We start from the raw sequence: 26,480 nt of genomic DNA, 5'->3' as shown, positions 1-26,480 counted from the left end.
TAATTTTTTTTAATTTAAATTATTACTTGATTTGTCTTTTTTTAATCACAGTATAAAAAGGGAACCTGTCTGTAATTCAAAGGTCAGTTTTGGTGTAAAATTCAACAATGTTTCCTCCACAGTGTCGGTAGTTTCCTGTTTCTTGGCCAATAATGAAGTAGAAACATGATAAATTACAGACATCAACCATTACTGTTTACTAATATTATTACTGAATTATTCATGACTGAAATACACAAACACACAAAGCGATGCTGGTTGAACGGACTTTATTTGAACGCCTCTCGGGTCGTACGCACGTCCTGTGCGTGTGACGTCACGTGGTAGCTCGTAGTCCTGCTGTGCTCGGTGGTCGGAGCCGTTAGCTCGAAGCTAACCAGTCGCTTTCTTTATTGTTCCGCGTTCGGAGGACTCGGCTGCTGTTCGGTTTGTTCCGGTGTCTGGATCCGAGGGATTTATTGATCGTTCATTTCCCCCAACGCCGTTTTCTCTGCGGAGGAAACACTGGTACGTAACAACTGCGTTAGCTCGCTAGCTAGCTGGGAGTGGGCTGGCTCGCGCTCGGGCCTGTGGGAAGTTTAATGGTTAAATCCAGCTCGGTGTGAAACCAGTGAACGCGTCCGAGCCACTCACTGGAGCTCTGCTGGTTACAGTTCGTGAAGTCAGTGGTAATCGTGTTTTACCAGTTCGTCAGTCGTCTGTAAGCTACTTGCTAACAGACGTAGCATCAGGCCCCTTGTGTTCTGGCGCACGTGTTAATGAGCAGCTCTGTTTTCGAGTGGCTTCGCCCCGTGAGGGTTGAAGAAGATCAACATGGAGGTTCCAGTGAGGAGACTCAGAAGATTCACTTTCCACCAGTTCTCCGTCACGTTGAGAGGAACTTGGGCCTCACGTAAACCCACCAGGGTCGATTAATGAGCGTCACACCAGCAGCCGCTCGACGTCACGGTCCAGATGTTTAATATTCATGGTTCCGGTGTTTCCCACCTTGGACCAGTCCAGGACTCTGAACCCAGTCCGACCAGGATCTGCCACTTTACTCACGTCAGCCATTTTAGAATGGAAGTCCGTCACTACCTTAATGTGTTCCACTGGTTTACTGGTTTACTGGTGTTGATCAGAATAATCCAGAAGAAACGATCAAAACCTTCAGAACATCTGGTCTTCACATGGAGAACAGACTGGGGGGGATTTTAATATATTGGAAAAATATTTCTCACATGATTTTTCCTAAAACAAACTATTTTTCTATCAAAAAAATCTCAATTATTAACTGAAAACAGAAAAAACTCTTAACGAGCATCTGTGTTTTAAATTGTTCTATATTTTCCAATTGTTGAGTCTGTTGGATAAAGTGTCATGTTTGTGACGCGTCAAATATACTTTTCTGATATATTTGAATTAAAAGCAAATATTTAGATAATTTCAAGTTCACTTTCAGTCATGGCTCAAATGTTTACTCTGTATTTCAAAGATGTGTGTGTGAAATGATTCGATGTCTGTCTGTTGATTTTCTGCCTTAACTAAAATATAATGTTTAATGTTGTGCATAGAAAAGATGATCCGAGCTTCATGTAAAAGATAACGTGCATCTCTCCACCACAGAGAGGTAGAAGTGGATCAACTGGGATTGAAGAAAACTGATCAACCCTCTTAGATAATTTATTAATATTAAATATGACCTATTGGGTTTCAGCACGAATCACTGAACCCCTGACTTGTCTGTGCAGAGCCATGTACAATGGGATTGGCCTGGTGACTCCGAGGGGCAGTGGCACCAATGGCTACGTGCAGCGCAACCTGTCGAGCGTTCGCGCCAAGCGTCCGCGGGACGAGCGCGGTGGAGACCGGGACGAGAAGGACCGGGAGCGGCTGGAGAGTCAGCTCAACAGGCAGCCCAATGCCGACATCCTGGAGCACCAGCGCAAGAGGCAGCTGGAGGTCAAGTGTGCGGAGTTACAGGACATGATGGAGGAGCAAGGGTAAAGTCACACGTGCTCACCAACCTGAACTGACTTCTGATCAGATTATAAATCATGTTTGGTACATCGTTAGATCCTCATGGCTTCTCTCACGCTCAGGTATTCTGCCGAGGAGATAGAGGAGAAGGTGAACAGTTTCCGAATGATGCTGCAGGAGAAGGAGGAGCCGGCACCTGCCCCCTCCGATAGACCAACGTGAGACCAGCACACACAACCTGCATTTAACTTGGCTCCATTCAAATGTCTCGTTCAGACTGAAAGCTGCTGCGCGTTGTTTATGTAAAAACAAAACAAACTATTGTCCCTGTGCAGAATTAGTCTTTACATTAAAAACATGACAGAATTGAGATGAAAGTCTGACTGTACATAACATTTTGACAGAAGGATTTGTTAAACACAATCTAGACACTAAAGTGTTTATGTACATTTTTATGATCTGCCCATTTTCCATTGCATGAAGAAACTCTGGATCCCTGTTCTTTGTTTTGATGAAGTTCTGAGAGCATCTCATTGGTTTGTACGACACCGTGTTGGTGACAGAAAGCTTGTTTCTCTCCTCAGGGCCACGGAGACTCACGCCCTGGCTGCAGCCAACCAGCAGAAGAACGACCGTCTCCGCGCTGCGTTTGGAATCTCCAGCGACTACGTGGACGGTTCGTCCTTCCACGCCGACCGCAAGGAGAGAGAGAAGGAGAAGAGAGAGCAGGAGCGTCTGGAGCGAGAGAAGCTGCAGCAACAGAAATATACGTGAGTGGGACAAACACTGTGCAGCTACACATATTTCATTATCTAAATAACTGTTGAACAATGTGGCTCAATTATTATCATGTTTTTAATATCCTGTTAAAACCTTTATATTCAGACAAATGTTCCGATCTCTAAAACAAACATTTCCATAGTTCTATTAACTTATGAGGAGTTGGACTGAGATCAAAGAGACAGCCTTGGTGTCAATGATGTTGATTTCACACAATAAATAGGAATCAATACCAGCTTCATCCAAACGACCTAGAAAATACATTTCTAGTTTGTTGCTGCAGGGTATCTTTTGTTTTGGGGAGATGGCATTTCTCTGGAATATGACTCTATACCATAAAGTTGACGTCTCTGGTTCCGTGGCTGAAATCTCACCACCAGTATGATTAGACTTCACCAGCTCCGTCCCTGACTTGCTGCTGTTGCCCTCGCTCTCTCAGGTTGGTGGAAGATTCGGACGATTCAGATTCTCCTCCCAAGAAGCGCAGTCGGAAGAAGAAGAAGAAAAACAAGAACAGAGACGGGTGAGAAAACCAACTTGATAAGAATAGAAAATATAAAGGTTATAAAAGCAGGTTTGACTTTGTTCCTGTTCCTTGTCCCGGCAGTTCAGAGAGTCCCTCCCCGTCTCCTCGCAGAGAGAAGAAGAAATCTAAAAAGAAGAAAAAGAAGCGGTATTTTACCACAAGATTCTTTCATGATTCACTGACTGGTTTGACATGGAGAGAGATTAATAACTGGGATATTTGTTTTTCAGTGAGGTGTCAGAAGAGAGTGAAGAAGACAGGTTGGTGAATTCAAATGAAACCGTCTGTTTATATAAGAAATCATCGTCTTGTTTTAGTTTTGGTGCTGTAAATATGAAATGTTGAAGAAAGTGGGTTCGTGTGCAGCCTCGTCCTCACATCCGACCTCTCCTCCACTCAAAGCTCCTCAGACGAGAAACAGAAGGTGTCCAAGAAGAAAGGAAAGGGTGATGGTTCGAGTCCTCAGAAAACCAAGGTGGTACAAGGCGGCAGTATTTCCTCCGACTCTTCTCACAGGTACAGAAAAAGAAATGTCCCCAAAAGGTTCCACCTGTCTCACCTGAATGTTCCCACATCGTCCCGGGACAATCTGCCGCTCTGGTTCTTTATTACTGAGCTAAAACTGCTGATAATTATTTTCATCAGCATCTGACAGATTTTTCTCTGATGTCCACAGTCATTCTCCAGCTCCAGTGAGGTCACGTCAACAGGAACAATCTGCAAGAAAAGATGATGACGGACGACAGGACAGATCGCCCGACAGGAGGAGGAGGGGCCACGAGGAGCTCCTCCCACATCGTCAGGGAAGAGAAACGGTAAAGTCCGGAGCTGCTTCTCCTTTTTTCCTCTTTTACTTTTGTGATGATAAAATTCACACCAACTTCAACCTTTTCTCCTCCAAAGAGGCCCAATCCTGAGAGAGAGCGCCCGAGTGAGATGGAGAAGAGCTCCGCCAAGAGGAGAAATGACTCCTCATCCCCCTCTCCACCGCCGCAGGCTGATAAAAGCCGGGAAAGGGAGAAAGGGAGGCGCTCCAGAAGCAGAGAGATGCAGAGGAAGAGGCGTTCAAGGAGCGTAGAAAAGAGAGAGAGAGGGAGGCGATCCAGAAGCAAAGAGATGGACAAAGGAAGGCGATCAAGGAGTAGAGAAAATGAGAGGGAGAAAGGGAGGAGGTCCAGGAGCAGAGACTTGGAGAAAGGGAGAAGGTCCAGGAGCGGGGAGAAGAAGGACAAAGGAAAGGAGAGTGCTCCTCAGAGGACCAAACATGACTCCTCATCTCCTTCTCCACCACCTAAACAGGAGACCAGGAGGGGAAGGAGCAGAGACACCGAGAGGGAAAAAGACAAGAGTAAACTGGACAGAAAGACCAGACACGACTCCTCGTCTCCTTCACCTCCTGAGAAGGAGAGAGCGAGAAGGGAGAGGAGTGGAGAGAGGGAGCGCAGGACCGAGAGAGATTTGCACTCAAGGGCACCAAATGAAAGGGACAACAGGAAAGACACCGGGAGGCGACAAGAGAGGGAGCTGTCTCCTCGCCAACAGAAACACGACAGAAGAAGGGATGGACACCCGTCTCGTGGTTCACTGTCCCCCGCCGCTCGCTCCCCTGTCTCCACCGGGGGTCCAAGAGAGAAGGAGAGGAGAAGAGAAAAAGACCTGGAGAGGAATCTGAACAAGCAGGGAGAACCAGGCAGAGAGCAGGGTCAGGGAGACGGCAGGAAAAGGGAGGTGGTGGTTCGACCATCTGCAGGAAGCAGACAAGATCTCAGGCCTGCCGATAAAAACACGAACGAAAGACCCGACACGCTCGACCGTCAGGAGAAGACGAGGAGTCCTCCGGCTAAGGACAAACGAGAAGACAAGGCAAAACAGGTTGAGAAAAGAAAAGAGAGCTCCAGCAGCAGTAGTGGGAGCAGCAGCAGCAGTGGCAGTGACAGCGACAGCTCCTCATCCTCCTCTTCATCTTCATCCTCCTCCTCCTCCTCATCCTCTGAGGATGAAGGCAAGGCGAAGAAGGCAGCAGGGAGGGAAAAAGCCAGTCCCGTGAAAATTGCCCCAGCTGCCATTGGAGCTGCGGTTCATCGGTATTTAACCAATGGAAGAAAAGAAAGTTCTGCTTCTGAGGGCGACGCACTGAGACGACAAGATGGAGGAGACCGACGCGAGAGGACAGACAGACCTCCTCACAGATCTCCTGTAGACGACTGTCCGTCCCAACCCAAAGGTCAGGAGCGATACAGCCCCACACAGGTGGACAGTCCCAGTCCCCCCCCCTCCCCACCCAGCAGAGCAGACCACAGCAGGGGCAGCAGGTACCCTGAGGCCGAGGCTGACAAAAACAGGCTGGAGGCCAAAGTTGGGGAAAGGGATAGAGGGAGGGACAGGGGCACAGCCAGGAGGGCGGCAAGACCGAGCCCCCCGACCAGGAGGTCTCCGCCCAAGAAAACAACCACCACCTCCCCGGCCCGTCGCACCCCACCAAGGCAGTACCAGGAGGCCCCGCCCCGCTCCAGGAGAGCCTCCCCTCCTCCGGCCTGGTCAGACAGGGAGAGAGAGAGGCAGAGGGACCGAGAGAGAGAGAGGGACCGAGAGAGGGACCGAGAGAGGGACCGAGACCGAGAGAGGGACAGAGAACGTGATCGGCCTCCAAGACGCAGCAGATCGCGAAGCCAGAGGAGGCGCAGCCCCCCCAATAGGTAAGACAAGGACCTGCATGTACATTCTGAACACAACAAACTCGTATGTGATGCTGTGTGGACACGAGGAGACAAATGGAAAAAACATCAGATTTGTATATTCTCTAAATTTATGACCGGTTCAGTACGCTAATCGTATTTTTCAGAACCAATTAACTGAGGTTTTACTGGTTTTACGGACTTGATGCAATTAAAGATTCTCCAGGAAATGACATCACACAAAGTAAAAATAAAGGCCACAGGGTCAGACTGAAACCTCTTTTTAGTTTATGAAAATATGAAAATTAATCCAAGATAAAAATTATGTTTAAGGAACATTAACTGTATAAAGGTAGATCTGATGTTAAATATTTGTATCATGTTTTTCTTGTCTCTAATGACAAAGTTTGATCAATTCTAAAATCCTCTGCTTCATATCTCTGTCCTCCAGGTCCCGTCGCTCTCCTTCTCCTCCACGACGGAGGAGGAGCAGTCGCTCCCTCTCCAGGGAACGAGGGAGAGAAAGAGAAAGAGAAAACGAGCGGATTAGACAGAGGGAGGTCGAACAAGAGAGAGACAGAGCGAAGATGCAGCCAAAAGATGTTCCCCCGCCTGGCAGGTCCTCTTCCTCCTCATCTTCCTCCGGCTCCTCCTCTTCCTCGTCCTCTTCACCTTCACCGGCTCGTGAGAGTAAAGACACAAAGATACCAGCAGAGAAAGACGGAAGAAGAGAGGACGACAGGAAAGAGGACAGAGAGCAGAAGAGTCGCTCTTCCTCTTCACAGGGTCCCTCCGGAGACTCCTCCCACGCTCCACCCTCAGGTAGAAGAGGCTCCCAGTCGGACCCCCCCCGCTCCGACGTGACCTCCAGAAAGTCCCCGGCCAGCAGCCAATCAGACGCCAAACAGCCATCACAAGGTCCGACCAGGAAGGAGTCGCCACCGGCTGCCGCTCGACCGTCCGACCAAACGGTCAGAATCAAGAGCACGGTGAACGGCAGGGAGGCAGCTAAGAAGAGCAACGGAAGCAGCAGCTCCAGCTCTTCTTCCTCCTCCTCCTCTTCCTCATCGTCTTCATCCTCCTCTTCAGACAGTTCTGACTCTGAGGCCGAGCCAGGAAAAGGGTGAGCAGGCGACGGGGAATGAGCGTGAACGACAGAATAGAATGAGATGTTTTATTTTCAAAGAGGATTTACCTTTTTCTCATGTTGTCTAACAGGAAAACCACCAAAGCTCCGAGCAGCTCGTCCTCGTCCTCCTCGGACGGAGAAAAGGAAACAAAGAACAAGAGGTAAGAGAAGGAGGAGAAGAAGTTTCAGAATTTAAACCTAAACTTACAAAAAGAGATTTGTCTGCTTCGAATGAAGGAAACATCACGAGTCCTTTACTCTGGCATTGTTGTTCAGTGATACATCCACTAGAGGGCAGGTCCTCCACTTGTCCTCCACTTGTCCATTTTTCCAACATCAGATAGATTATGGTTGTCTTTCCTGAACAATTGGCTACACCCCCCCCCCCCCCCGATTTCCAGTGGTATTGCTCTTTGGTCAGTTTGGTCTATAACCCTCAGCTTTCAGAAGAACTCGATCTGTTTCTAACACAGAAAAATATGAATTTCGCTCTCACATTTGAAAACGACCTTTTAGCTGTGATTGCTCGTTGCACTGCGTCGTCCTCCCTCAGAGTGAAGGTCTGAAACTCCTGTGTGTTCCTCTCAGTCCTGTCAGGCCCCAGCGGAACCCGGCTGATTCACTGAGAGACTCTCGCTCCCTCAGTTATTCTCCTCCGAGGTACATCAGAGCAGAGCCGTCCCCCCCGAGCCGCAGGTCTGTACACGCCAAGACGTCTCCCGGAACCGAATGAGAAGCAGCTTCAACTAGTGGATGTGTGATATTTAATAATTATTCTCTGGATAAACCGTTTTTCATATGTATCAGTATCAGTGTTTATTTAACAATTTAGGGAAGATTCATACAAAATTTGTTGATGTTTGTTTTCCTTTGTATTCATTTCAATGTTTAAACTGTCAAATATAAAACCTCACGTATGGTTTGATAACATCTGAAGAATTTAAACAAACTCACGGTAGCAGATATTTCGGTGTTTAACAGTTTTACTCCCGGATAACGGCATCGACCCCAAAATCCAGATCAGTCGGGTTTTAATTTACATAAACACTTTAACTTTGAGCCCGAGGGTTTATTGTGTCTTAACGTCTTAATTAAATCTTATTTTGACAGGAGGATTAATTCCTCTTCTTCTCTTCTTCCTGGTAGAAGCGGCAGCCGACAGTCGCCCAGTCGCTCGTCAACCAGCAGACGAAGGAAATGAGCTGAGGACACAGAGACTCGTCCCCTCTTCTTCTTCTGTGGTGTTTCTGCACTCACCTGCGACGAGTCTGAACAACATGAACTTCAGACCTCAGACGAACTTGGGTGTGAATGTCTGGGGACTGGATTTGGGTCTGAGCCGCGACACGTGGATCAGCAGTGTGACGCAGGACCAGTCTGTACATTATTCTTATGAGCTGAGTAAGAAAAGCTAACACATGAAAACAGCTGAGTTAAAGTAACGATGTTCCTCTGTACCTGTACTGTGGATTGTGTTCTACCTGTAGATATGGGCTGTCTGTATTTTGGTTATTAACATGTAATAGATTCGTGATTGCCATTTAATGTGAGGAGAAACTGAAACGTGGTTAATTTCTTTGTTGAAAAATGGTTGATAACAATAAAAAGGCAATTGTACATTTTATTTGTGTGACATATTTGCTGTTCATCCATCTTGAAGAAGGTTCTATATTTTTAATAATCAGACGGTGAATATGTTCTGCTAACGAAACTGCGTAGATCTGCATCGTTTCCATGAACTATTAAAAACACAACGAAGAGTCTGAGTGACTTGTTCCTCCATCATCACTCTCTTATTTTAACACTCACACTGTCCTGCTGCTGGAAGCACTACGTCACCAAACGCTCCCCGCCTTAAACACCATCGCCCTCTGAGTGACGTAGGTAGAAGCTTCCTGTCGGTCGACGGGAACATAAACCAGTCACGTTACAACGTGCTGGGAAAACCAGGCAAGTGTCAATCTGGTAGTTTCTATAGAAAGAGACTTCTCACCTTATAACGTCAGTAAACATTCAGGAGTCTCAATCTCTAGTTTCAAGTCTTCTTCAAACAGCTGATGTCCACTTAGTGAATTAGATTCAAACAGACCATAAAGCACCGGATGTGTTCGGGGATACCTGTCCAATTGGTATAGGTGGGCGTTTCAGGCTCCACCCCCTGCTCCTCCAAATATGGTTACTTCTGGTCTCGTATAACCAAGATGGCTGAACAACCTGTGAAACTGAGGCTTCATAGCAGCAGTAGAAGGTGTGAAGGTGTTCTGCTGAGGAAGGTGGAGTCATCAGGATCTCCACCTCCATCCTTTTAGTGTTTTCAGTTCATATTCACTTTTATCAGAATTATTACTCTGGGTTCTACATGATGAGTCCTCGTGGTGTCTGCAGTATAAAGTCCTGTCCTGCAGCTGCTGATGCACTTCGGCCCGAGACAAATAAAATTGATTTGATTTGATAAATCGATAAATACTCAGGAGCTGTAGAAACATTCCTTTAGTCACATGTGACCGAGAAGTGGTTTTTCCCACATGATTGAACGCAGCACCAGATGATGAGCGGCTCATCAGGCAGGTGTGGTCGGTTCAGGACCCGAGTCAGAGTCGGTTCAGACCAGGACCCGAGGAGGACCAGGACCAGACCAGGACCAGGACGCTCTCCCACCGGAGCCCACACCCAGCGGCCTTCAGCCGGACAAACAGCAGCGGGCTCACGGCCTGACTGACCGCGGTGAGTGTTCTCGCTCAGGCCGGGGAGGGCTCAACTTTCTCCGGGGAAGTTTTTCTGACGTGTTGGGAATAGGCCCCAGGCTCCGCCGGCCCAGACTGGCTCTAAAACACGGGACATTTTCCCGTTTCCGCGCTGATGGGCCTCGGTTCACGGTCCCAACACACAAACAGACCATTGTGTGAGACGTCGTGTGTCGGTTGTGTGTTCGGCTCAATCAGTTTAAACTCAACGTGAGGTGAAGTGTGTTTGTGGCTCGTGTTTGTCATGTTTCAGACCCGCAGCTGCAGCTCACACACCCGCTGGAGCTAACTCCGCTTTAACGTCTAAAAACGGGAGTTAGTTCACATGTTGTCCAACATGCTTCTTCACATGTTGTTTAACTGTAGCCGAACTGAAGAGGGCTCCTCCCTCGTTAATCACATGTCATCACCAGCAACCAGAGCGAAACCGAAACCTCATTAATCCTGAATTCCCTGAAAGTCAGAGAATTCAGAATGAAGTCTGGTAGCAGCCTGGAGCTCGATGGAGAAGGTGAGTGACTGTCACCAGCTGGAGCTTCATCTGTAAAGACTCGTGACTTCTCTGGGTTCGATTCTCTAAAGGTCGTTCACAGGTGAGCTTCAGTGAACTAGCAGGTCTCAGTAGATTGTTTCAAACAGAGAAGATCCTGAGGAGAGGAGCAGATCTTCTGATGTTTCTAAATCTAAACTCTTTGTTGACTCATCAGCTTCTGAATCAAATCTAAATATGAGAGTTTCTGCAAAGACGAAGTGAAACTGGACTTTTTTTACTCTCAGAAAACAAAGTGTTCAGCAGCTTCATTAACATTACACAGGGTTTTACAGTCACTCTCACTATGAGTAGATTTATAAACCTCACTTATCAAACCTCTTAAACGAACTGTCGGGATCTGAACCAGACTCAGATCACTGCTGTGGTGAGAACCTGCTCAGTAGCTTCTGTGTAATCCTTCAATCTAACACTTCCACCGGTGCAGATGAAAACATGATGTGAATGAAACGGTTTGTGTGACTTCAGCTGATCTTCAGGAGGATTCATGATTAAACCTGTTGTGGTTACACAATGTGTAGAATCTGAAGTTCATCGTGTGCAGTTTGTCTCCTTCTCTGGCTCAGATCATCAGGATCCTGTCCGGTTGCTTGAAAGCAGCTTTTCCTGTTTTTATGGAAACTTTAGCTTCGTTAGCTCAGCGAGCCGAACCCCCCCCCCCCCCCCCCCCCCCCCCCCCCCCCCCCCCGGCCTGACTGAGCTGGTGTGGTTGCTTCCCCCCCAGCCCAGTGGAGTTATAGGACGGGGGTGGATGAAGCAGGATGAGGAAGTTATACTTAGTGACTCAGCCGTTGTTTGAGGAGCAGGGAGGGAGGTGAGGAGGGACACACACTGATGGCTGGTCTAACTTCATATCACCTCTCCCTCCTTTCTTTGTTTAGTGTCTTTACACCCTGGACTGAAGAAGTGACGCCCTCTTCCTGTGATGTGACGTGTGACCGAAGGAGCCGAGGAGCTGAAGTGAAATCCGGGGCCGGACCTCAGCAGACGTGACGCCAGCTCGCTGCCTGAGAAAGAGGAACATCCTCGATTCTCACTTCTGTTAAATCAGGGATGGAGTCGTGCAGGAGCTCGGGCCGATAACTGGGCTGACGATCAGTTGTCAAGACGCTGGAACGTTTAACTGTCAGAGCTACAACCACAGAAGGCCCCACCCCCCCCACCCCCCCGCCCCGGAGCCTCAGACGGGCGACTCGGCGCTGAGACCTCTGTGAAGACACCGAGCTCGCTGAGGGGATCGAGAGGAGGAGGAGGAGGAGGAGGGAGCTGCTGACAGAGCTGTGGATTTCAAAATCGATGAGTCGCCAAGAGCTGGAAATCCCCCCCCAGAGGAGGTTCATCGGGTGGAGCTGGAACTAAGGTGGAGCCCCGCGGCCGCTCTTCACCATCGAGCATGAATCACGAATGCAGAGGTCTTAAGAGATGTTCCATGTTCTGCCGGCTGCGGTTTCACTCTTAACGTTCACACTGAAACTCGCAGGATAAACCCAAAACTCTAAACAGAGATTCAACTGGAGATGTGCTGGTGCTGGCGCCGTGGGACCAATGCTGATGAGTTCTGGACGAAGTTCTGGTCTCTGAGCCCGTAGCGTCGGGAGGTGGAGCCGAGGAGCCGAGGAGCCGAGGAGCGACCGCGCCTCCTCCTATGAAACTGATTTTACTTTGAAATTCAGATCGCGGCCTCGAGATGGCGGGAAAAGACTACAACCATCTGTTCAAGCTGCTCATCATCGGAGACTCCAGTTAGTGCTTTTTAACTCCTTCACAAAGTGCTGTCAATGAGCTCTGAAGAAACAGATCAGCTCAGGAAAACACAACTGATCCAAAGTTTAGATTTTAAAAGTCTTTGACTTTTTATTAGCTGTTAAATCATTTGAAGTCATGTTTTCACTTCGTTCTGATAGTTTTCAGAGTTTGAAGCTTTGTGGTGACGGACAGAAGTCGGACACGCCCCCTAACACAACCAGGGCTGTGATATATAAAACCCACACATTCACATAATGAGGACCAGTTCATTGATCAACTGGTTTTCAGTGTAAACAGCAGGAGCAGTTTTTCCTCTTCAGTTATTCCAGTTAGATTTTCTGCTGCTGCTTCATTCTGCTTCATTCTCGTTCGAACAAGTTCCGACTGGTTCTCAGTTCTCAGCAGATTATCCAGACGTGATTTCATCCTCTTTGAATCAGATGTTTCATGGTCTCATGTTTCCAGTGTGAGTTCAGTCTGTCCTTGTGTGTGAGTTTCCTGAGTGTTGTTACTGGAATGAAGCCGTCGCTCTGTCGTCCTGAGACGTGAGCGACTTGTTCCTTCTGCTCCTGGTCGCTCACATTCCCTCAGACTGAGCTAACTGCTGCTCTGCTGTGTTTCTGTCTCAGATGTGGGGAAGAGCAGCCTCCTGCTCCGCTTCGCAGACAACTCCTTCTCTGGTGAGTTTCCACATCCGGACACAGACTCTTCATCTCTGGTCCTCAGGTCCGTCCAGAGCAACGTCCGACTGAGAGGACGTTGGAGACATGTTTGTCCTTTCAGGTCGTTCTGACCTCACTGATGTTTGTTCAAGTGTTTCTGATCAGTTTGGTTTGAATCAGTTATTTAATGATGTAGAAACAGGCTGGGACGTGATGATTGACAGCTGGGGGGCGTCCTCTGACTCCCCCCTGGACGTCATTGGTGGAAAATGGCTTCTTTCTTGTACAGTGGGAGGAAGTGGAGGAATGTCGTCCATCTTTATTAACAGACTCTGCAGAAGACATTTTATTTCCCTTTTTAATGCTGCTTCACAAGCAAATGAGGATATGAGTCCATCCTGTGTGTGTCTGTGTGTGTCTGTGTGTGTGTGTGAGAGACACAGTGTTCAGTGTGCGTCTGTTTTCCGCTGGTCTCCTGCAGGCAGCTACATCACCACCATCGGCGTGGACTTCAAGATTCGAACCGTGGACATTGAGGGCGAGCGGGTGAAGCTGCAGATCTGGGACACAGCGGGTCAGGAGCGGTTCCGAACCATCACGTCAACGTAATCCTCTCCAGACCACAGCTGGGTTTATGTTCAGGGGTTTTCCTTCACTGTAGTTTGAGTCTGTATCCGTCAGTTCACTCAGTTTCCTCCTCCTCTCTGCAGGTACTACAGAAACACCCACGGTGTCATCATTGTTTACGATGTGACGAATCCAGAGTCGTTTGTGAACGTGAAGCGCTGGTTGAACGAGATCTCCCAGAACTGTGACAACGTCTGCAAGATCCTGGGTGAGTCCAAGTGAAGTAACCGTCTGAAGAGGCTTCATCCATCAAATGTTTCATTGATAAACTAAAGTTGCTGCTTTCTTCTCAGTGGGGAACAAGAGCGACGACCCCGCCCGCAGGCAGGTGGATACCCAGGATGCAATGCGCTTCGGGGAGTCGGTGGGAGTTCGGGTCTTTGAGACGAGTGCCAAAGAAAACATAAACGTAGAGGAGGTAACTGAAACACGTCCTGTGGCTTCACTCATATCACAATATTACACTAGATTCAGTTTTGATTCAATTTATTTAAGTTTAATTTCACAAACTACAACCAGAGCATTGTTGTCAACACGTGTGTATTTTATATACTCGTGTTTTTCATATTTAGATCTACAGAACATATTCAAACAGATGTTTGTGTTTGCTCCCTGCTCAGATGTTCATGGCCTTCACCCACATGGTTCTCCGAGCCAAGAAGCAGAGTCAGAACCGGGCCGAGCGGGAGCGCGAGCGGGAGAAGGGCACGGTGAACATCAACGCCCACAGGGACCGGGACCGCCGGAAGAGAGGCAAGAAGTGCTGCTGAGACGGGGACGCACGCCGAGGACGCTCATCGCTTACAGAAGAAGACGAGTGTCTCATCTGCAGATATGAATGTGAGAAACTGTGGTTCACTCCTGACTGCGCCAAGTTTCAACACAACAGTCGGGTCCCACTGCTCAGCTGCTGCTGTCAGTCCTGAGGGATCAGGCCCAGTCCACACGGGACACTTCACCTCTAACATGCATCACGGTCACGCCTGCAGTTGTCCAGCGCCTGAAACAGAAGTTTGTAAACGCTGCTGATCTCGTGTCAGTTTGAAAACTCTGAACAGAAACTGAGACGCACACGTTCTCTTCCTGGTTGGTTCTCGTCAGTCACATGACTCGACTCCACTTCTGTTACCAAGCAACCAACTGCAAGGACTATCTACTTCCTGTCTACATCACATGACCAGTGGATGTGAACAGTCATGTGACGTGTGTTTCAGGTGTGTTTACTGTTTTCAGTTTTAAACTAAAACGTTGCTGTGTGGGCGGAGCCTCGATCTGTCATCAGTGACTTCCTGCAGCAGCTGAGGACAGTGAGAGAATCGTTGTGATGTTTATTAGATGGAAGCAGGTTGTAGTGTTTGAGTCTCATGTTGAAACGAGGAGCTCAGACATCTGCACTTCAAGTTTATTATTACTTTGCATTAATGTGGTGAATGGTTTATTGATTAATGATTAATCTTTCAGTGTTTAAAATGAGATGTTTACAGATTCCTAACTTCCAGTCTTTAACGTGCTTGATATGTTGGACGTGTTCCAACCTGGAGTCTATTTAAATATTGGAGAAACAGAAAATCAGTATTTGTTTGAAAATGAGCTTTGAGTTTTATCTTGGACATGAAATCTGAGTCGAGGCGTCACAGTGATGATCGTTCTGTAGTGAAACCAGTCGTGAGTCAGTCTCAGCTCCACAAACCACTGATTCCAACAAGACTCGGCAGGAACATGAAGACGTGAACGTACATGTCCCATCTGCTAACATGGAGGAGGCAGGGTGACATCACTTCCTCTCGTCCAGAGTGAAACAGAAAAACTCTGAAACCCACAACACTACAATCTGCTTTTAAATAGACCTGAGATATAAACTAACTGTAATGAAAACACTGTCATGGTCCCTTAACGTTGCTCTAGTGAACCACTGAGTTTTGCCTTTTTGTTCTAACCAGTGTGGTACCACTGAAAGGGAACTGGTTGTTGTCGTTACTAAATCGTAAACGTGACACACTGACAGTTGTGTTCAGTCTCGATGCACGTTTGCCTTGTTTCAGTTAATAACGCCAGTAAACTCCGACTACACGACAAAATGTTCCAGTTGTTTGTTGTTTTTAATGTAAATCTGTCGCCGAGCAAATGTGTCCAAATCCAAATAAAGCAATAAATCCAGAGTTTGTGTTCAGATGCAAAGATATTTCATGTCAAGGTGCAGCGTGGAGAGATGGCGTCAATCAATACGTCTGTTGGTGTGTAAGCATTCTCTCAGGAGCAGAACTTTCAAATCTGTTTTCAGTGCTGCAGTTTAACTTCAGCTCCTTTGAGCAGGAAATCATCCTGATGATTTAAAACAGTTAAATCACCACAGACTGTAAAGCATCATTCTGATGTTCAGTGTGAACACGAGTTTCCTCCTCCTCTCCCTGAGCGTCTGTAACTCTGGTGAGTGGGTTCCATCTCCTGAGAGAACAACTGACAGTCACAGACACAACCAGCTGAAGAGTGACGCTCAACTGTTCGATGGTCTTTAAACATAAAACCCTGATTTTTGTTCAAGCTCCTAAAGTATTTCCTCTCAGACCTGTAGATGTTCTGCTTTGACTTGTGCCCAGCAGGATTAAAAACTGTTGGATATAGATCCTGAACTTTAAAGCACAAACAGGAACAACTCACTGAAGAAACTCCATCAACTAGAGGCTCTGACACGTTGCTTGATTGTTTCTGATCCTTCTGAAATCTGAAGTATTCCAGTTGTCTGGTACCTTTCTCTATAAAATGTTAAAGAAAAGTTCCTCAATTCATTCTCCGCTACAGTTAGTTCTTATTTGAGTATAAATGTAATTCATTACATTCACTGTTAAGAGAAACCCATCCAGGTCAGAGAACGTTTGAAGAAAGTGTAAAGATCTGCAGCTGGACAAAAACATTCAAACCCACAGGAGACAAGACAGAGATTTTATATTTAAATCACAAGAATGTTCAAAACGACCTGACCTACGTCATCTCCAGCTGCAGCATCAACATCTGGACGCTGAGGAGGGTGGAAGTGCTTTTATTTTGAAAACCAATCTTCAGAGGAAGAGCCTTCACATCACATTGAAATCCAGTTTGAGCAGAAGGAGTTTCTCTCTGGAATGTTAAAATGTCTCAGCTTCTTTCAGACTGAGGCTCAGAACCCGTCTGCGGAACAAACAGTAACTTTATGGGAACTGATATCTGTGGATTCCAGACGTTTCTGAGGACACCTGAATGCAGCGTCCCACTCGGACGGTGGCTCCTCCCCCTCAGTTGGATTTGGGGAGTCTGTAAACGCCGGCAGAGACCATCAGCTGATGCTCGCGGACCTTCCTCTGCAGGAAGGCCTCCAGCTCGTTCACGTCCATCTCAGTGACCACAGGCCCCGTGGCCACGAACATCCGGAGCATGGAGTGGATCCGGTCCAGTGTCATACTGTCCAGGTTGGTCAGCATGGCCTGGATGTAGGCCCAGAACAGCTGGAGGGAGGGAGAGGGTGAGAGAGGGAGAGGTTAAAGTTTATCATCCTGTTAACTGTGTGTGTCTGTGTGTGTGTGTCTGTGTGTGTCTGTGTGTGTGTGTGTGTGTGCGCCTGTACCTGCAGCTTCTCCTCCCTCTGCTCGGACTGGGTCGTGGTGTTGGAGTCTCTCTCCTCGTCGCTGTCGATCAGCATCACTCCTCTCTCCATCTTCTCTTTGGACGAGCCCGTCTCCACCACGTAGTAGCGCCCGGCCGCCTCCTCCCTCAGCACGCCGTGCTGCTGCCACAGAGCGATCTTCCTGTGCACCAGCTCCCTCGGGGCGCCCAGCTTCACGCTCAGCTCCTCCAGCGTCCACGAGCCTGATGGACAACACACACAGGACATGATCAGGTTTCAGGAGCTCGGCTGAGAGCAGGTCCACACGAGGAGACAGGAGATGTGGCCTCAGCTCTCAGTTCACCTCCTTCTGTCACGTCACAGTAACTGAGTCTGGAGAACAACACTATTTGAAATCTGTTTTGAGGAGAGGGTTCGTACTCTTCTCCTGGAAGTGCAGGATGATGGCGGCGTGGATGGGAGACACGGTGAGGTTGGTGAGGGTTCGATCCTCCAGCTCCACGTCCAGAGTGACCGAGCCCAGATGAGGCTTCCAGCTCAGCGTCCTCATGGCCTGAAACGAAGACCAAGTGTTCAGTGATATTAAAACCCAACAGAACAACCAGCCACTGGTCAGGAAGCAGCGGGGGGGCTCCACCTTGAGCTTCTCGTAGCGGTGGGTGTAGGCCTCCATGGCCTGGCAGACGACCGGCGGCAGCTCCAGCTTCTCCTCCTTCAGCGGAGGCCAGAACTCGGAGGACAGGATGATGGACGACAGGGACAGCGGCGGCTGCTCCTCCTCCTCGCCGAGCCTCGACTCCTCCTCCCGGATGTTACTGTTGATCCTGCGAGAGTCGGCCATGTCCTGGAACAGAGGAGAGGAATGTGTACCCACTTTCCTTTAAACTGATCAAACACACAATCCTTACATTTTAAAATACATCAGCTTAATAAATCTTCTCTGTCCTTGACCATGCTGAGGAAATGACTTATTCTTTTTCTTTTGAAAGTGAAATGATGAGAGCGTCCAGGTCTTTACCTTCAACATGACCTCACAGTAATGCATGTGAGACTCTCCGAACCGGAGCTTCAGCAGCTCCACGTTACGAATCTCCCTGAAGACACAAAACACAACTTCATGTATGATGGAGAAATGACATCAGGACGAGTCGTCTGTCTGTTGGTGATGAACGGGTCAGTGACGTCGATCTTCTTCCTGCTCCTGTGATGCTGCTACATCATCACTGTGGGACTCTAAAGGATCATCTCATCTTACAGGCTTGTTAAAGGCTCCATGTTCTACATGAACCTCATCCTCTCAGCAACATGGCACGAAATACTCCAAACTTCATTGATCCACATGTGTAAATTGACTCCAGGCCAACATCCTTCTGTCACTGATGTGTGTGCTCACATGTGTGTGTGTGTGTGTGTGTGTGTGTGTGATGGTGTAAGAAGGTCAGAGGAGAGGACCTGTGAGTTCACACCTGGCAGTGTTGTAATTGAGCTGGTGCAGCAGCCGGTCGGCCAGCACGGCTCGGTACTCGTCTATGAAGATGTCCTTGCTGCCGTAGATGCTGACCAGGAGGCTGATGATGTCCGACGAGCGACGCTTTGAACCCATTTTATCTGAAAAAGGTCCAAAAAAAGTTTGAGGTCATTCAACGCAGCCGGAGGAGTCAAGGAGTTACAGACATGACGCGTTCACTGACCTGGAACAGCGTCCGTGGGGTCCGGAGTCCAGTCCTCTGGTTCGGTGCCTTCCTCGTCACTGTCCTGCATCTCCAGAGTCACCGGGTCTCCTCTGGACAGCTCTGACGCCAGGTCGGTGCAGCCCTCTGCGTCCCCGGTGAGTCCGGCTACGATCTGCCTCACCGTGTCCTCCCGAGTCCTGAAACCAGCACAGGAGCTTTGACCACGTGGAGAAACTCTCATACATATGATGCATGTATGTAAATAGTCTGAAGAGACTCACCTGAGGTATTTGCGGATTGGTTGGCAGGCAACCTGCAGGATGACCATGGACGGGTCCAGCTCCCTCAGCGCCTTGATGGCTGAGATGTAAACTGTGAGGATGTCAGATGTGTGGACGCCTGAGGACGGTGGGACAAAGACAGAAACTCAAAATAAACTTTATATTCAAAGGATTTTAAAACAGCTTCTGGTTTCTTGTCTCTGTGAAAACGTGGTACCTTCAAAAAACAGACATTTCATGAGAAGTACAAAAACAGAAGCGTCTTGTTCATTGAACTGGTGTCGAAGCAGAAACGTGCACAACACAGAGAACTGACCTGGGTGCAGCAAACGACTCTCAAAAGCTGATTTTAAAGAGGTGAGCAGCTGCTGTCTCTGGTTCGTCCTTTCCAGACAGAACTTCAAGTCCTCGATGGCAGCTTTGGATTCTGGGAAATCTGTGAGACGGGAAATATGATAATAAACATGAGAAACCTTGAAACTGCAAGTATGAGTAATATCAAGGAGTTTATAAATGTTAAAAACTCTTCAACAGAAACATTTCTGCTCTTGACTGCAGATGATTTCACTTGTTTTTAACTCACACATATTTAAAAAACTGAAGTTTAAAAGGTGAACTGAGACGTAAAGCTTTGACCTCTGATGATGCTGAAGAGCTCCTCGATCCTCATGTTGACGTAGATCCTGCAGAAGAACTGGTGCATGTGGCATCTCCACTGCTTCAGGATGGAGCTGCCTGGCTGCCCGGCCTGGGCACTGGGAGCGCTGGGTGTGCAGGGGATGCTGGGAGTCGTACCGTCGGCGTCCGCCTTGCTTGCGAACACTTTGCTCAGCCAGCCCAGCACCAGCTCCAGCCACTGCTCAGACGACAAATGAACAAATGTAGAGTGAAACCAGGAGCTGAGGAGCTGAGGAGCTGAGGAGCTGAGGAGCTGAGGAGCTGAGGAGCTGAGGAGCAGCTCGTTAATGTCAACACTCGGTTTTACCTCCTGGAACTCGAGCAGGAACGAACACTCGTACTCGCCGCGGCAGTGCTGCTCCATCCGCTGCTCGATGAGCTTGTGGAGGATGGAGGTGACGGCCTCTGAGCTGACCCACTCCAGCAGCTGCAGTTTGGAACTGAAACCACACATGTGCAACTCGTCATGTATGTTAGACACATGCTTAAAACACACATACACTGCACCAGTGTTTGATTTCACTCCTCCTGGAGACACAAAAGTCGAAACATGCTTCTTGGATGAATACGAGACAAAGTGAGGACTCACAGAATGTGGCTGAGCTCCTTCAGTTGATCCAGAGCCTCCTGGCACCAGCACTGCTGTGATGGGACCCCACAGCCACGGCAGACCCCCCCCTCTGGGACCTCAGGAGCCTCGGCCCCTTCCTCCCCCACCCCCTCCTGGTTCATGTAGACTGAGAACGTCCGGCTGTAAAACTCCAGCACTCGCTCCTGGAGCACAGGTGATGGGGAGAAGAGGAGGAGGGCCCTGATGATGGTGAAGGCCCGCTCCTGGAGGCCCCTGGGCCCCGGGCCACAGAGACCACCACGACCCTCTTCCTGCCACATCCCCAGCCGCTCCAGACCACCTGAGAGGGAGAAGAGGGGCGGTTTGAATTCTGCTGCGGCCCCAGTGATATTTACCTCATCCGGGGGGCGGGGGGGGGGTGCGTTTTCACCCAGTCCGTTTGTTTATTTGTAAAAAAGATTACTCGAAAAAATAAAATAAAAGATTTCCAGTAGCTTGGTGGACGGATGTGGTTTGAGTCAGAGAAGAGCTCGTTACATGTTCGGGTCCTGGAATTTGTTCTCACTTTATTTAAAATTGAGTGAAAAGAGGTTTTCAACATTGTCCCTGATTTGTGAGTTCAGGGATCCTGATGTGTGTGTGTGTGTGTGTGTCTGTGTGTGTGTGTGTGTGTGTGTGTGTGTGTGTGTGTGTGTGTGTGTGTGTGTGTGTGTGTGTGTGTGTGTGTGTGTGTGTGTGTGTCTGTGTGAACAGCTTGGTTGAACTTAAAGGGGCCGTTGGGCCTTGGTGGAGGTTTGAGCTCTGCTAAGTGACCTTCTTCTTTCTCATGTTTCCTCTCCTTACCCAGGAACGGCTCCAGCCGGTCCAGCAGCGTCCGGAAGACGGTGAGGAGAACCCAGGCCCGGTCTCTTTCCTCCAGCTCGTTCTCTGGCTGCTTGAGTCCGGACCAGAACTCAGGAACCACAGACGACGACAAACGCATCTGCAGAGTCTCCAGCAGCCAGCCGCCCAGCAGCCGCCCCAGCCCATGAGCACAGAGCAGGGCCAGAGAGTCCGAGAGGCCCGGCTCCGGCCCCGAGCCGCCAGGGGACACCTGAAGATAACCAGAGATCAGGGATTCTGACCCGACACCACACACAGTGCACCGCCTCAGGGAGGTATGTAAGTAGGGAGGTAGTAACTAGCTCATATAGTTAGGTCAGTATGTATTATGTATTAATAAACAAACTGTAAGTTGGAGTTGATTCAACTGAATGTTGGAGCTTCATCGAGCTGAACCTGGTTTCCAGGAGGAATCTGCTCAGAACCACCTTCACTGAGGTGATGATAGTAAACATTGACTTCTGACAGAACCTCATGAAACACAGGTAAACCAAGAGAAACACACAGAATCACACATCCCGAACCGAGCCGGATAACTCGACTGACCGGTGAACGGTCCTGAATCATGTGCGTGTGCGCGTGAGCCGCTGTCACACGGGAGGAAACATTAAATCAGGAGAAACGTGAGGGGAGCTCGGCTGCTTCTGGTTCCGGTGAGAAACTCACCAGCGCTGCAGTGACACTCTCCCACGCGTCCGCGACCCCGTGAAGAGGAGCCGGGGCAGAGACCTCCGCCGGGTCCGACTCCATCACACTGTCCTCCATCGGCTCCACTCTGTCTCTCTATCAACAGCTCGACTCACTTTATCCTCCACAAACAACGAGCTAAGCTAACGTGAGCGTCGAGTCGTTATGACGTCACTCACGTTCATCTGCAGGGAGGCATTTTTTGTATTAACGTCTATAAATAATAATTAATAATAGCAGCTCGTGTCACTGGTGTTATGGAAATAAAGTAAAGTAACTTTTTATAAAGAATCTGGTAACGACACATGATGTCTTCTTCTTCTTCTTCTTCTTCTTCTTCTTCTTTAGGTGAGTTCTCCTGCACGTCTCTGCTCAGACGCGCCCTCTACAGTCACTCCCGTGGTATTGGATTATGTTCGCAGACAAAAAAAATGTATTCGTAACATTTTTATTCACATTTGATCATATTCATATTTTGCCTCTTGCTGATGGTCTTATTGTATTTGTTGTTTTAGGTAAGTATCACTTAAATTGTGTGTATTTGTAATAAATTGGAATAGAAAGCCACTTCCGGCCTACTGTATACCAGCAGCTCCCCCAGCGGCTCCTACCAGAACGTCACCATCATGGCAGCGGAGTGCGAGTGAGTTTGTTGACATTCTGTCTCTTTTCTCTTCTCACACTTTCCTCCGTGTCGCGACTCGTTCGTCTTTGTTTTCTTCAGTTTCACAGTCGCTCATTGTTTCACGTTAAACTCTGACCACGTGTCGCAGGCTCTGATGACGCTAATCAGCAGGCTTTAGCTAACATGCTAACGTTAGCGTAATGTGTCCTGTGTGAAAGCCGTTAACAACGAAGCGTGTTGTTCTCCGCAGTGTTTCTTCTGAGATCGAGGTGCTGCAGTCGATCTACCTGGAAGAGCTGCAGGTGGACAGGAGACACGACGGGTGAGACAGACACACAGGCAGTGGGACAGACACACAACCAGGGAGGCAGACACAACCAGTTAGACAGAGACACAACCAGTGAGGCAGACACACACCCAGTGAGGCAGACACACAACAAGTGAAGAGAGACACACAGGCAGTGAGACAGACACACAGGCAGTGAGACAGACACACAGGCAGTGAGACAGACACACAACCAGGGAGGCAGACACAACCAGTTAGACAGAGACACAACCAGTGAGGCAGACACACACCCAGTGAGGCAGACACACACCCAGTGAGGCAGACACACAACAAGTGAAGAGAGACACACAGGCAGTGAGACAGACACACAGGCAGTGAGACAGACACACAACCAATGAGGCAGACACAACCAGTTAGACAGAGACACAACCAGTTAGACAGAGACACAACCAGTGAGGCAGACACACACCCAGTGAGGCAGACACACAACAAGTGAAGAGAGACACAGAGGCAGTGAGACAGACACACAGGCAGTGAGACAGAGACACAGCCAGTGAGACAGACACACAACCAGTGAGACAGACACACAGACAGTGAAAGAGACACACAATCAGTTAGAGAGACACACAACCAGTGAGGCAGACACACACCCAGTGAGGCAGACACACAACAAGTGAAGAGAGACACAGAGGCAGTGAGACAGACACACAGACAGTGAGACAGACACACAGACAGTGAGACAGACACACAGACAGTGAGACAGACACACAACCAGTGAGACAGACACACAACCAGTGAGACAGACACACACACACAGACAGTGAAAGAGACACACAACCAGTGAGACAGACACACAACCAGTGAGACAGACACACAGACAGTGAAAGAGACACACAATCAGTTAGAGAGACACACAACCAGTGAGACAGACACTAAGAAAAACAGACAAACCCTCATTTGAATTCTAATATCATTATAATGATACAATAAATATAATAATGGCTAAAAACAAGTAAAAGCTTCAGTGAAAATAAGATTTCAAGAGATAAAATAAAATGCCTATATTTAATCAATTCATACAATGTGTATATTTATAATATAGATTTTATTGGCACAGAGTGTTGTTTTTGTCTTGAATTAAACCTCCAGTGTTTCTGTGGCTGCTGTGTTTCCTGTCCTCAGGGGCTGGGAGGTGAGTCTGGTTCTGTACCCGTCCACAGCGGAGGACTCCGTCTCTCAGTTTGTCCGTCTCACTCTGACCTTGACGCTGGATCAGCAGGTAGCCTGTCCATTCTCTGATCCTGGTTTAAAATAATAATCATTCTGTATCACATCATTAGAGAGAAGGTGGTAAAATATCTGTTTGTTTTAATCATTATTTTTATTTGTAATGCGGATGAACATTAAGTTTGAATATCTTTCTCTCTTTCTTTTTCTAGTATCCTTCGTCTTCTCCAGACATCTCCATTCATAACCCTCGGGGACTTTCTGATGACAAGCTCAGCAGGTAACGACCTGAAGCTTCAGACAGATCCGACTCTGCAGCTGGTTTCAGATATGAGTTAGTGTTTGTGAAGCAGCAGCAGGTTGTTGGGTCCGACTCTTTCAAATCGGAACACGTGGGGAACATCTAGGCAAGGGGCGGAGCCTGTAGAGCAACAGGAGGCGGGACATGACGTATAAATTCTGCTGTGTAAAGATCCGTGTTGTTGTTTACAGCTCATCTTTTCTCTTAGTGTCCAGAAGTGTCTTCAGTTGGAGGCTCAGTCCAGTCTGGGCTCACCAGTGTTGTATCAGCTCATTGAGGTCACTATATATCCTCTTCTCATTTAACTTTAAGAAATCAGGATTATTTCAGTGGATGATAATCTGTGGAATTATTTTAGAGTATTTACTAGTTGTTTTGTTTTTAAAGTCTCTCTATGTCTTTTCTCTTCTTCAGAAAGCAAAAGAAATCCTGACTGAGAGTAATATTCCTCATGGGAACTGTGTCATTTGTCTTTATGGATTTAAGGTTTGTTGTTTGTGTTTCCACATCGTTTCCCATCAAACTGTCAAACATAGACCCCGATACAGATGTGATCGTTTTTACAAAAGGAATATTGAGTGAGCTTCCATTCACCAAATGGACATAGACACAGAATGTAATCAAACCCACTCATGCTTCTGTTTACAGGAGGGAGAGACGTTCACCAAGACGAGCTGCTACCACTACTTCCACTCCCACTGCCTCGGGCGCTACGCCAGCCACTCTGAGAAGGAGCTCCGCCAGAGGGAGAGGGAGTTAAAGGAGGATAAGACCAGGGAGAGGACAGACTATCAGGTTTGAAATGAGTTTCACAGATGAATAACGGATCAATGAAATCCTGGATACTTACTTAACGTCCTCTTACAGGAGCTGGCTGTGGTGTGTCCGGTGTGCAGAGAACCTCTGGCGTATGATGTTGCTCAGCTTCTGTCGTCTGCTGCGCCACAGCTGCCCGAGGTGAGACCGACTCGTAACGTGCGTTAAATAATCCCTCCATCATGTCAGTGTCTGGCTTCACTAACTGCCCTCACTGTGAGGCACCTTCTGAGGTCCAGGAGGAACGTTCAACCTCAACAGTTAAAGTATGATGTGTTGTGTTCACCCAGCTGGACGAAGCTGCGATTGGGTCAAATTTTCAAAAGAAGTGGGTCAGACTGCAGAAGCTTCTGGAGAAGCAGAGATCTAAAGGAGGAATCATCGACCCAGAGGAGGAATCAAATCGCTTTCTGATCCATATCAATGAGGTGAGTGTGGATCACAGCAAACATGGTGTCATTTTAGACCATCAGTACAAAGCTGCTTTATTTAGACTGAGTCTACATGATGTTATTTTACAACAGGCTCCGTCTGAAAATGGAAACCTGGACGTAGATGTCTCCCCTGGCTCTCTGGCTCCGTCTGCCTCTACTGTGTCACCTGAGGAGACTGGATTCAGAGTGGATCAGTTCGATCCTGGACTGTCCCACTGCAGAGGCAGCGGTCAGGGCCAGAGGCGTCATAACCACTTTCGGGCCCCAAGGAGAGGAGGCCGGTTCAGGCCTCAGCACGGCCGAGCTGCCCCCGTCACAGAGCAGCTGGACAAACTCTCTCTGTCCTCAGACTGCACTGAAGGACCCATCAAAGCTCCAGCTCAGGGGAGTCTCAGCTATCACATGCAAGTAAACGCAGAATCGTGTAAGCTGAAGATGAGCAGGGACGTCCCCGCTGAGCAAGAGACACTCGTTCCTCTGGACGTTCACCCAGGGTGCAAGTCCGGTTCGGAAAATGAATCCTCAAAATATGCAGCAGACTCTGCGGGCGGCCGTGGTCATCGTGGAAGGAGGAGGGGTCCTCCCCGATCTGTCCCACACAGCGGGGGGCCCGGGCCTGGTCGATACCACTGGGAGGGGCGAACTCCAAGAAGCAGGGGAGGGGGCAATAACCTCCACAGCAGAGGAGCTGCGCCCCAGCGGGGTCAGGGCAGTGGGTTCCAACAGAGGGTGGTGGAGAGAGAGGAGGTGCTATGACAAAGGGCGACAGGAGGGCCGATGAACAAATGTAAATGTGCCTCCACGATGAGTTTGCATCAGTTAAAGCCCTGCAGCAGAAACAACGTTCTCTGTAGTGTCCACTCCTCCAGGACGCCGCCCGCTCCCTGGTCTCTGATTGGCCCTGACCCGCACACTGAGGTCAGATGGCTGTTGTCTCTGGTTGTGATGCAATATGAATTGAGAGAAACACAAATTAAATTTTGTCTGGATGACAGTGTCACTGTGTCTTTTATCTCATCGTCA

General features: G+C 48.5%; 4 protein-coding genes across 8 annotated transcripts; 3 read left to right on the top strand and 1 right to left on the bottom strand.

The window, feature by feature from the left end:
- Positions 1-291: 291 nt before the first annotated feature.
- Positions 292-8,691, top strand: srrm2 (serine/arginine repetitive matrix 2). 3 transcript variants are annotated; one of them, XM_053442746.1, is made up of 14 exons: positions 292-507; positions 1,731-1,982; positions 2,082-2,177; positions 2,544-2,729; positions 3,179-3,262; positions 3,347-3,412; positions 3,496-3,525; positions 3,668-3,781; positions 3,942-4,080; positions 4,169-5,961; positions 6,392-7,063; positions 7,159-7,230; positions 7,658-7,765; positions 8,216-8,691. In XM_053442746.1, exons 2-14 carry the CDS (start codon positions 1,735-1,737, stop codon positions 8,268-8,270), a joined length of 3,663 nt encoding a protein of 1,220 aa, XP_053298721.1. In that variant the 5' UTR covers positions 292-507; positions 1,731-1,734; the 3' UTR covers positions 8,271-8,691. The 3 variants fall into 3 exon arrangements, with proteins under 3 accessions (XP_053298721.1, XP_053298723.1, XP_053298722.1); XM_053442748.1 differs by having other exon boundaries at positions 7,658-7,824; XM_053442747.1 differs by having other exon boundaries at positions 1,697-1,982.
- Positions 8,692-11,543: 2,852 nt separating this feature from the next.
- si:dkey-16l2.16 (ras-related protein Rab-35) lies at positions 11,544-15,557 on the top strand. 3 transcript variants are annotated; one of them, XM_053442753.1, is made up of 6 exons: positions 11,544-12,105; positions 12,739-12,789; positions 13,253-13,376; positions 13,482-13,606; positions 13,692-13,816; positions 14,019-15,557. In XM_053442753.1, the coding sequence occupies exons 1-6, from the start codon at positions 12,051-12,053 to the stop codon at positions 14,166-14,168; spliced, it is 630 nt and encodes a 209-aa protein (XP_053298728.1). In that variant the 5' UTR covers positions 11,544-12,050; the 3' UTR covers positions 14,169-15,557. The 3 variants fall into 3 exon arrangements, with proteins under 3 accessions (XP_053298728.1, XP_053298729.1, XP_053298727.1); XM_053442754.1 differs by lacking the exon at positions 11,544-12,105 and adding an exon at positions 12,112-12,575; XM_053442752.1 differs by lacking the exons at positions 11,544-12,105; positions 12,739-12,789 and having other exon boundaries at positions 12,802-13,376.
- Positions 15,558-16,324: 767 nt separating this feature from the next.
- On the bottom strand, positions 16,325-22,159 carry anapc2 (anaphase promoting complex subunit 2). Its single transcript, XM_053442764.1, has 14 exons — positions 21,748-22,159; positions 21,043-21,292; positions 20,218-20,539; positions 19,936-20,068; positions 19,587-19,806; positions 19,267-19,386; positions 18,951-19,068; positions 18,688-18,866; positions 18,463-18,604; positions 18,015-18,090; positions 17,634-17,840; positions 17,417-17,549; positions 16,997-17,238; positions 16,325-16,877 (listed from the first exon to the last, which is right to left on the bottom strand). The coding sequence occupies exons 1-14, from the start codon at positions 21,844-21,846 to the stop codon at positions 16,668-16,670; spliced, it is 2,451 nt and encodes an 816-aa protein (XP_053298739.1). The 5' UTR covers positions 21,847-22,159; the 3' UTR covers positions 16,325-16,667.
- Positions 22,160-22,358: 199 nt separating this feature from the next.
- Positions 22,359-26,447, top strand: rnf25 (ring finger protein 25). The gene is made up of 10 exons (XM_053442751.1): positions 22,359-22,411; positions 22,644-22,715; positions 23,862-23,958; positions 24,119-24,186; positions 24,416-24,485; positions 24,622-24,693; positions 24,856-25,002; positions 25,075-25,164; positions 25,314-25,451; positions 25,548-26,447. Exons 1-10 carry the CDS (start codon positions 22,395-22,397, stop codon positions 26,211-26,213), a joined length of 1,437 nt encoding a protein of 478 aa, XP_053298726.1. The 5' UTR covers positions 22,359-22,394; the 3' UTR covers positions 26,214-26,447.
- Positions 26,448-26,480: the final 33 nt, after the last annotated feature.

Source organism: Pleuronectes platessa, chromosome 16, assembly GCF_947347685.1.
Source record: "Pleuronectes platessa chromosome 16, fPlePla1.1, whole genome shotgun sequence".
NCBI lineage: Eukaryota > Metazoa > Chordata > Actinopteri > Pleuronectiformes > Pleuronectidae > Pleuronectes > Pleuronectes platessa.
Note: the sequence above shows the minus strand (reverse complement) of the source record. Positions and strands in the feature narration are given on the sequence as shown.

Excerpts from the sequence above, each read along its gene's own strand:
- srrm2 (XM_053442746.1), top strand. The coding sequence starts at position 1,735 with ATGTACAATGGGATTGGCCTGGTGACTCCGAGGGGCAGTGGCACCAAT. Across the intron at positions 5,962-6,391 it reads AGGCGCAGCCCCCCCAATAG|GTCCCGTCGCTCTCCTTCTC; the intron begins GTAAGACAAGGA and ends TCTGTCCTCCAG. Across the intron at positions 7,231-7,657 it reads AAGGAAACAAAGAACAAGAG|TCCTGTCAGGCCCCAGCGGA; the intron begins GTAAGAGAAGGA and ends TGTTCCTCTCAG.
- si:dkey-16l2.16 (XM_053442752.1), top strand. The coding sequence starts at position 12,877 with ATGTTTGTCCTTTCAGGTCGTTCTGACCTCACTGATGTTTGTTCAAGT. Across the intron at positions 13,377-13,481 it reads TTCCGAACCATCACGTCAAC|GTACTACAGAAACACCCACG; the intron begins GTAATCCTCTCC and ends TCCTCTCTGCAG. Across the intron at positions 13,607-13,691 it reads CAACGTCTGCAAGATCCTGG|TGGGGAACAAGAGCGACGAC; the intron begins GTGAGTCCAAGT and ends CTTTCTTCTCAG.
- anapc2 (XM_053442764.1), bottom strand. The coding sequence starts at position 21,846 with ATGGAGGACAGTGTGATGGAGTCGGACCCGGCGGAGGTCTCTGCCCCG. Across the intron at positions 21,293-21,747 it reads AGAGTGTCACTGCAGCGCTG|GTGTCCCCTGGCGGCTCGGG; the intron begins GTGAGTTTCTCA and ends GGTTATCTTCAG. Across the intron at positions 20,069-20,217 it reads AAGGAGCTCAGCCACATTCT|TTCCAAACTGCAGCTGCTGG; the intron begins GTGAGTCCTCAC and ends GTGTGGTTTCAG.
- rnf25 (XM_053442751.1), top strand. Across the intron at positions 24,694-24,855 it reads TTTGTCTTTATGGATTTAAG|GAGGGAGAGACGTTCACCAA; the intron begins GTTTGTTGTTTG and ends TTCTGTTTACAG. Across the intron at positions 25,003-25,074 it reads GGGAGAGGACAGACTATCAG|GAGCTGGCTGTGGTGTGTCC; the intron begins GTTTGAAATGAG and ends GTCCTCTTACAG.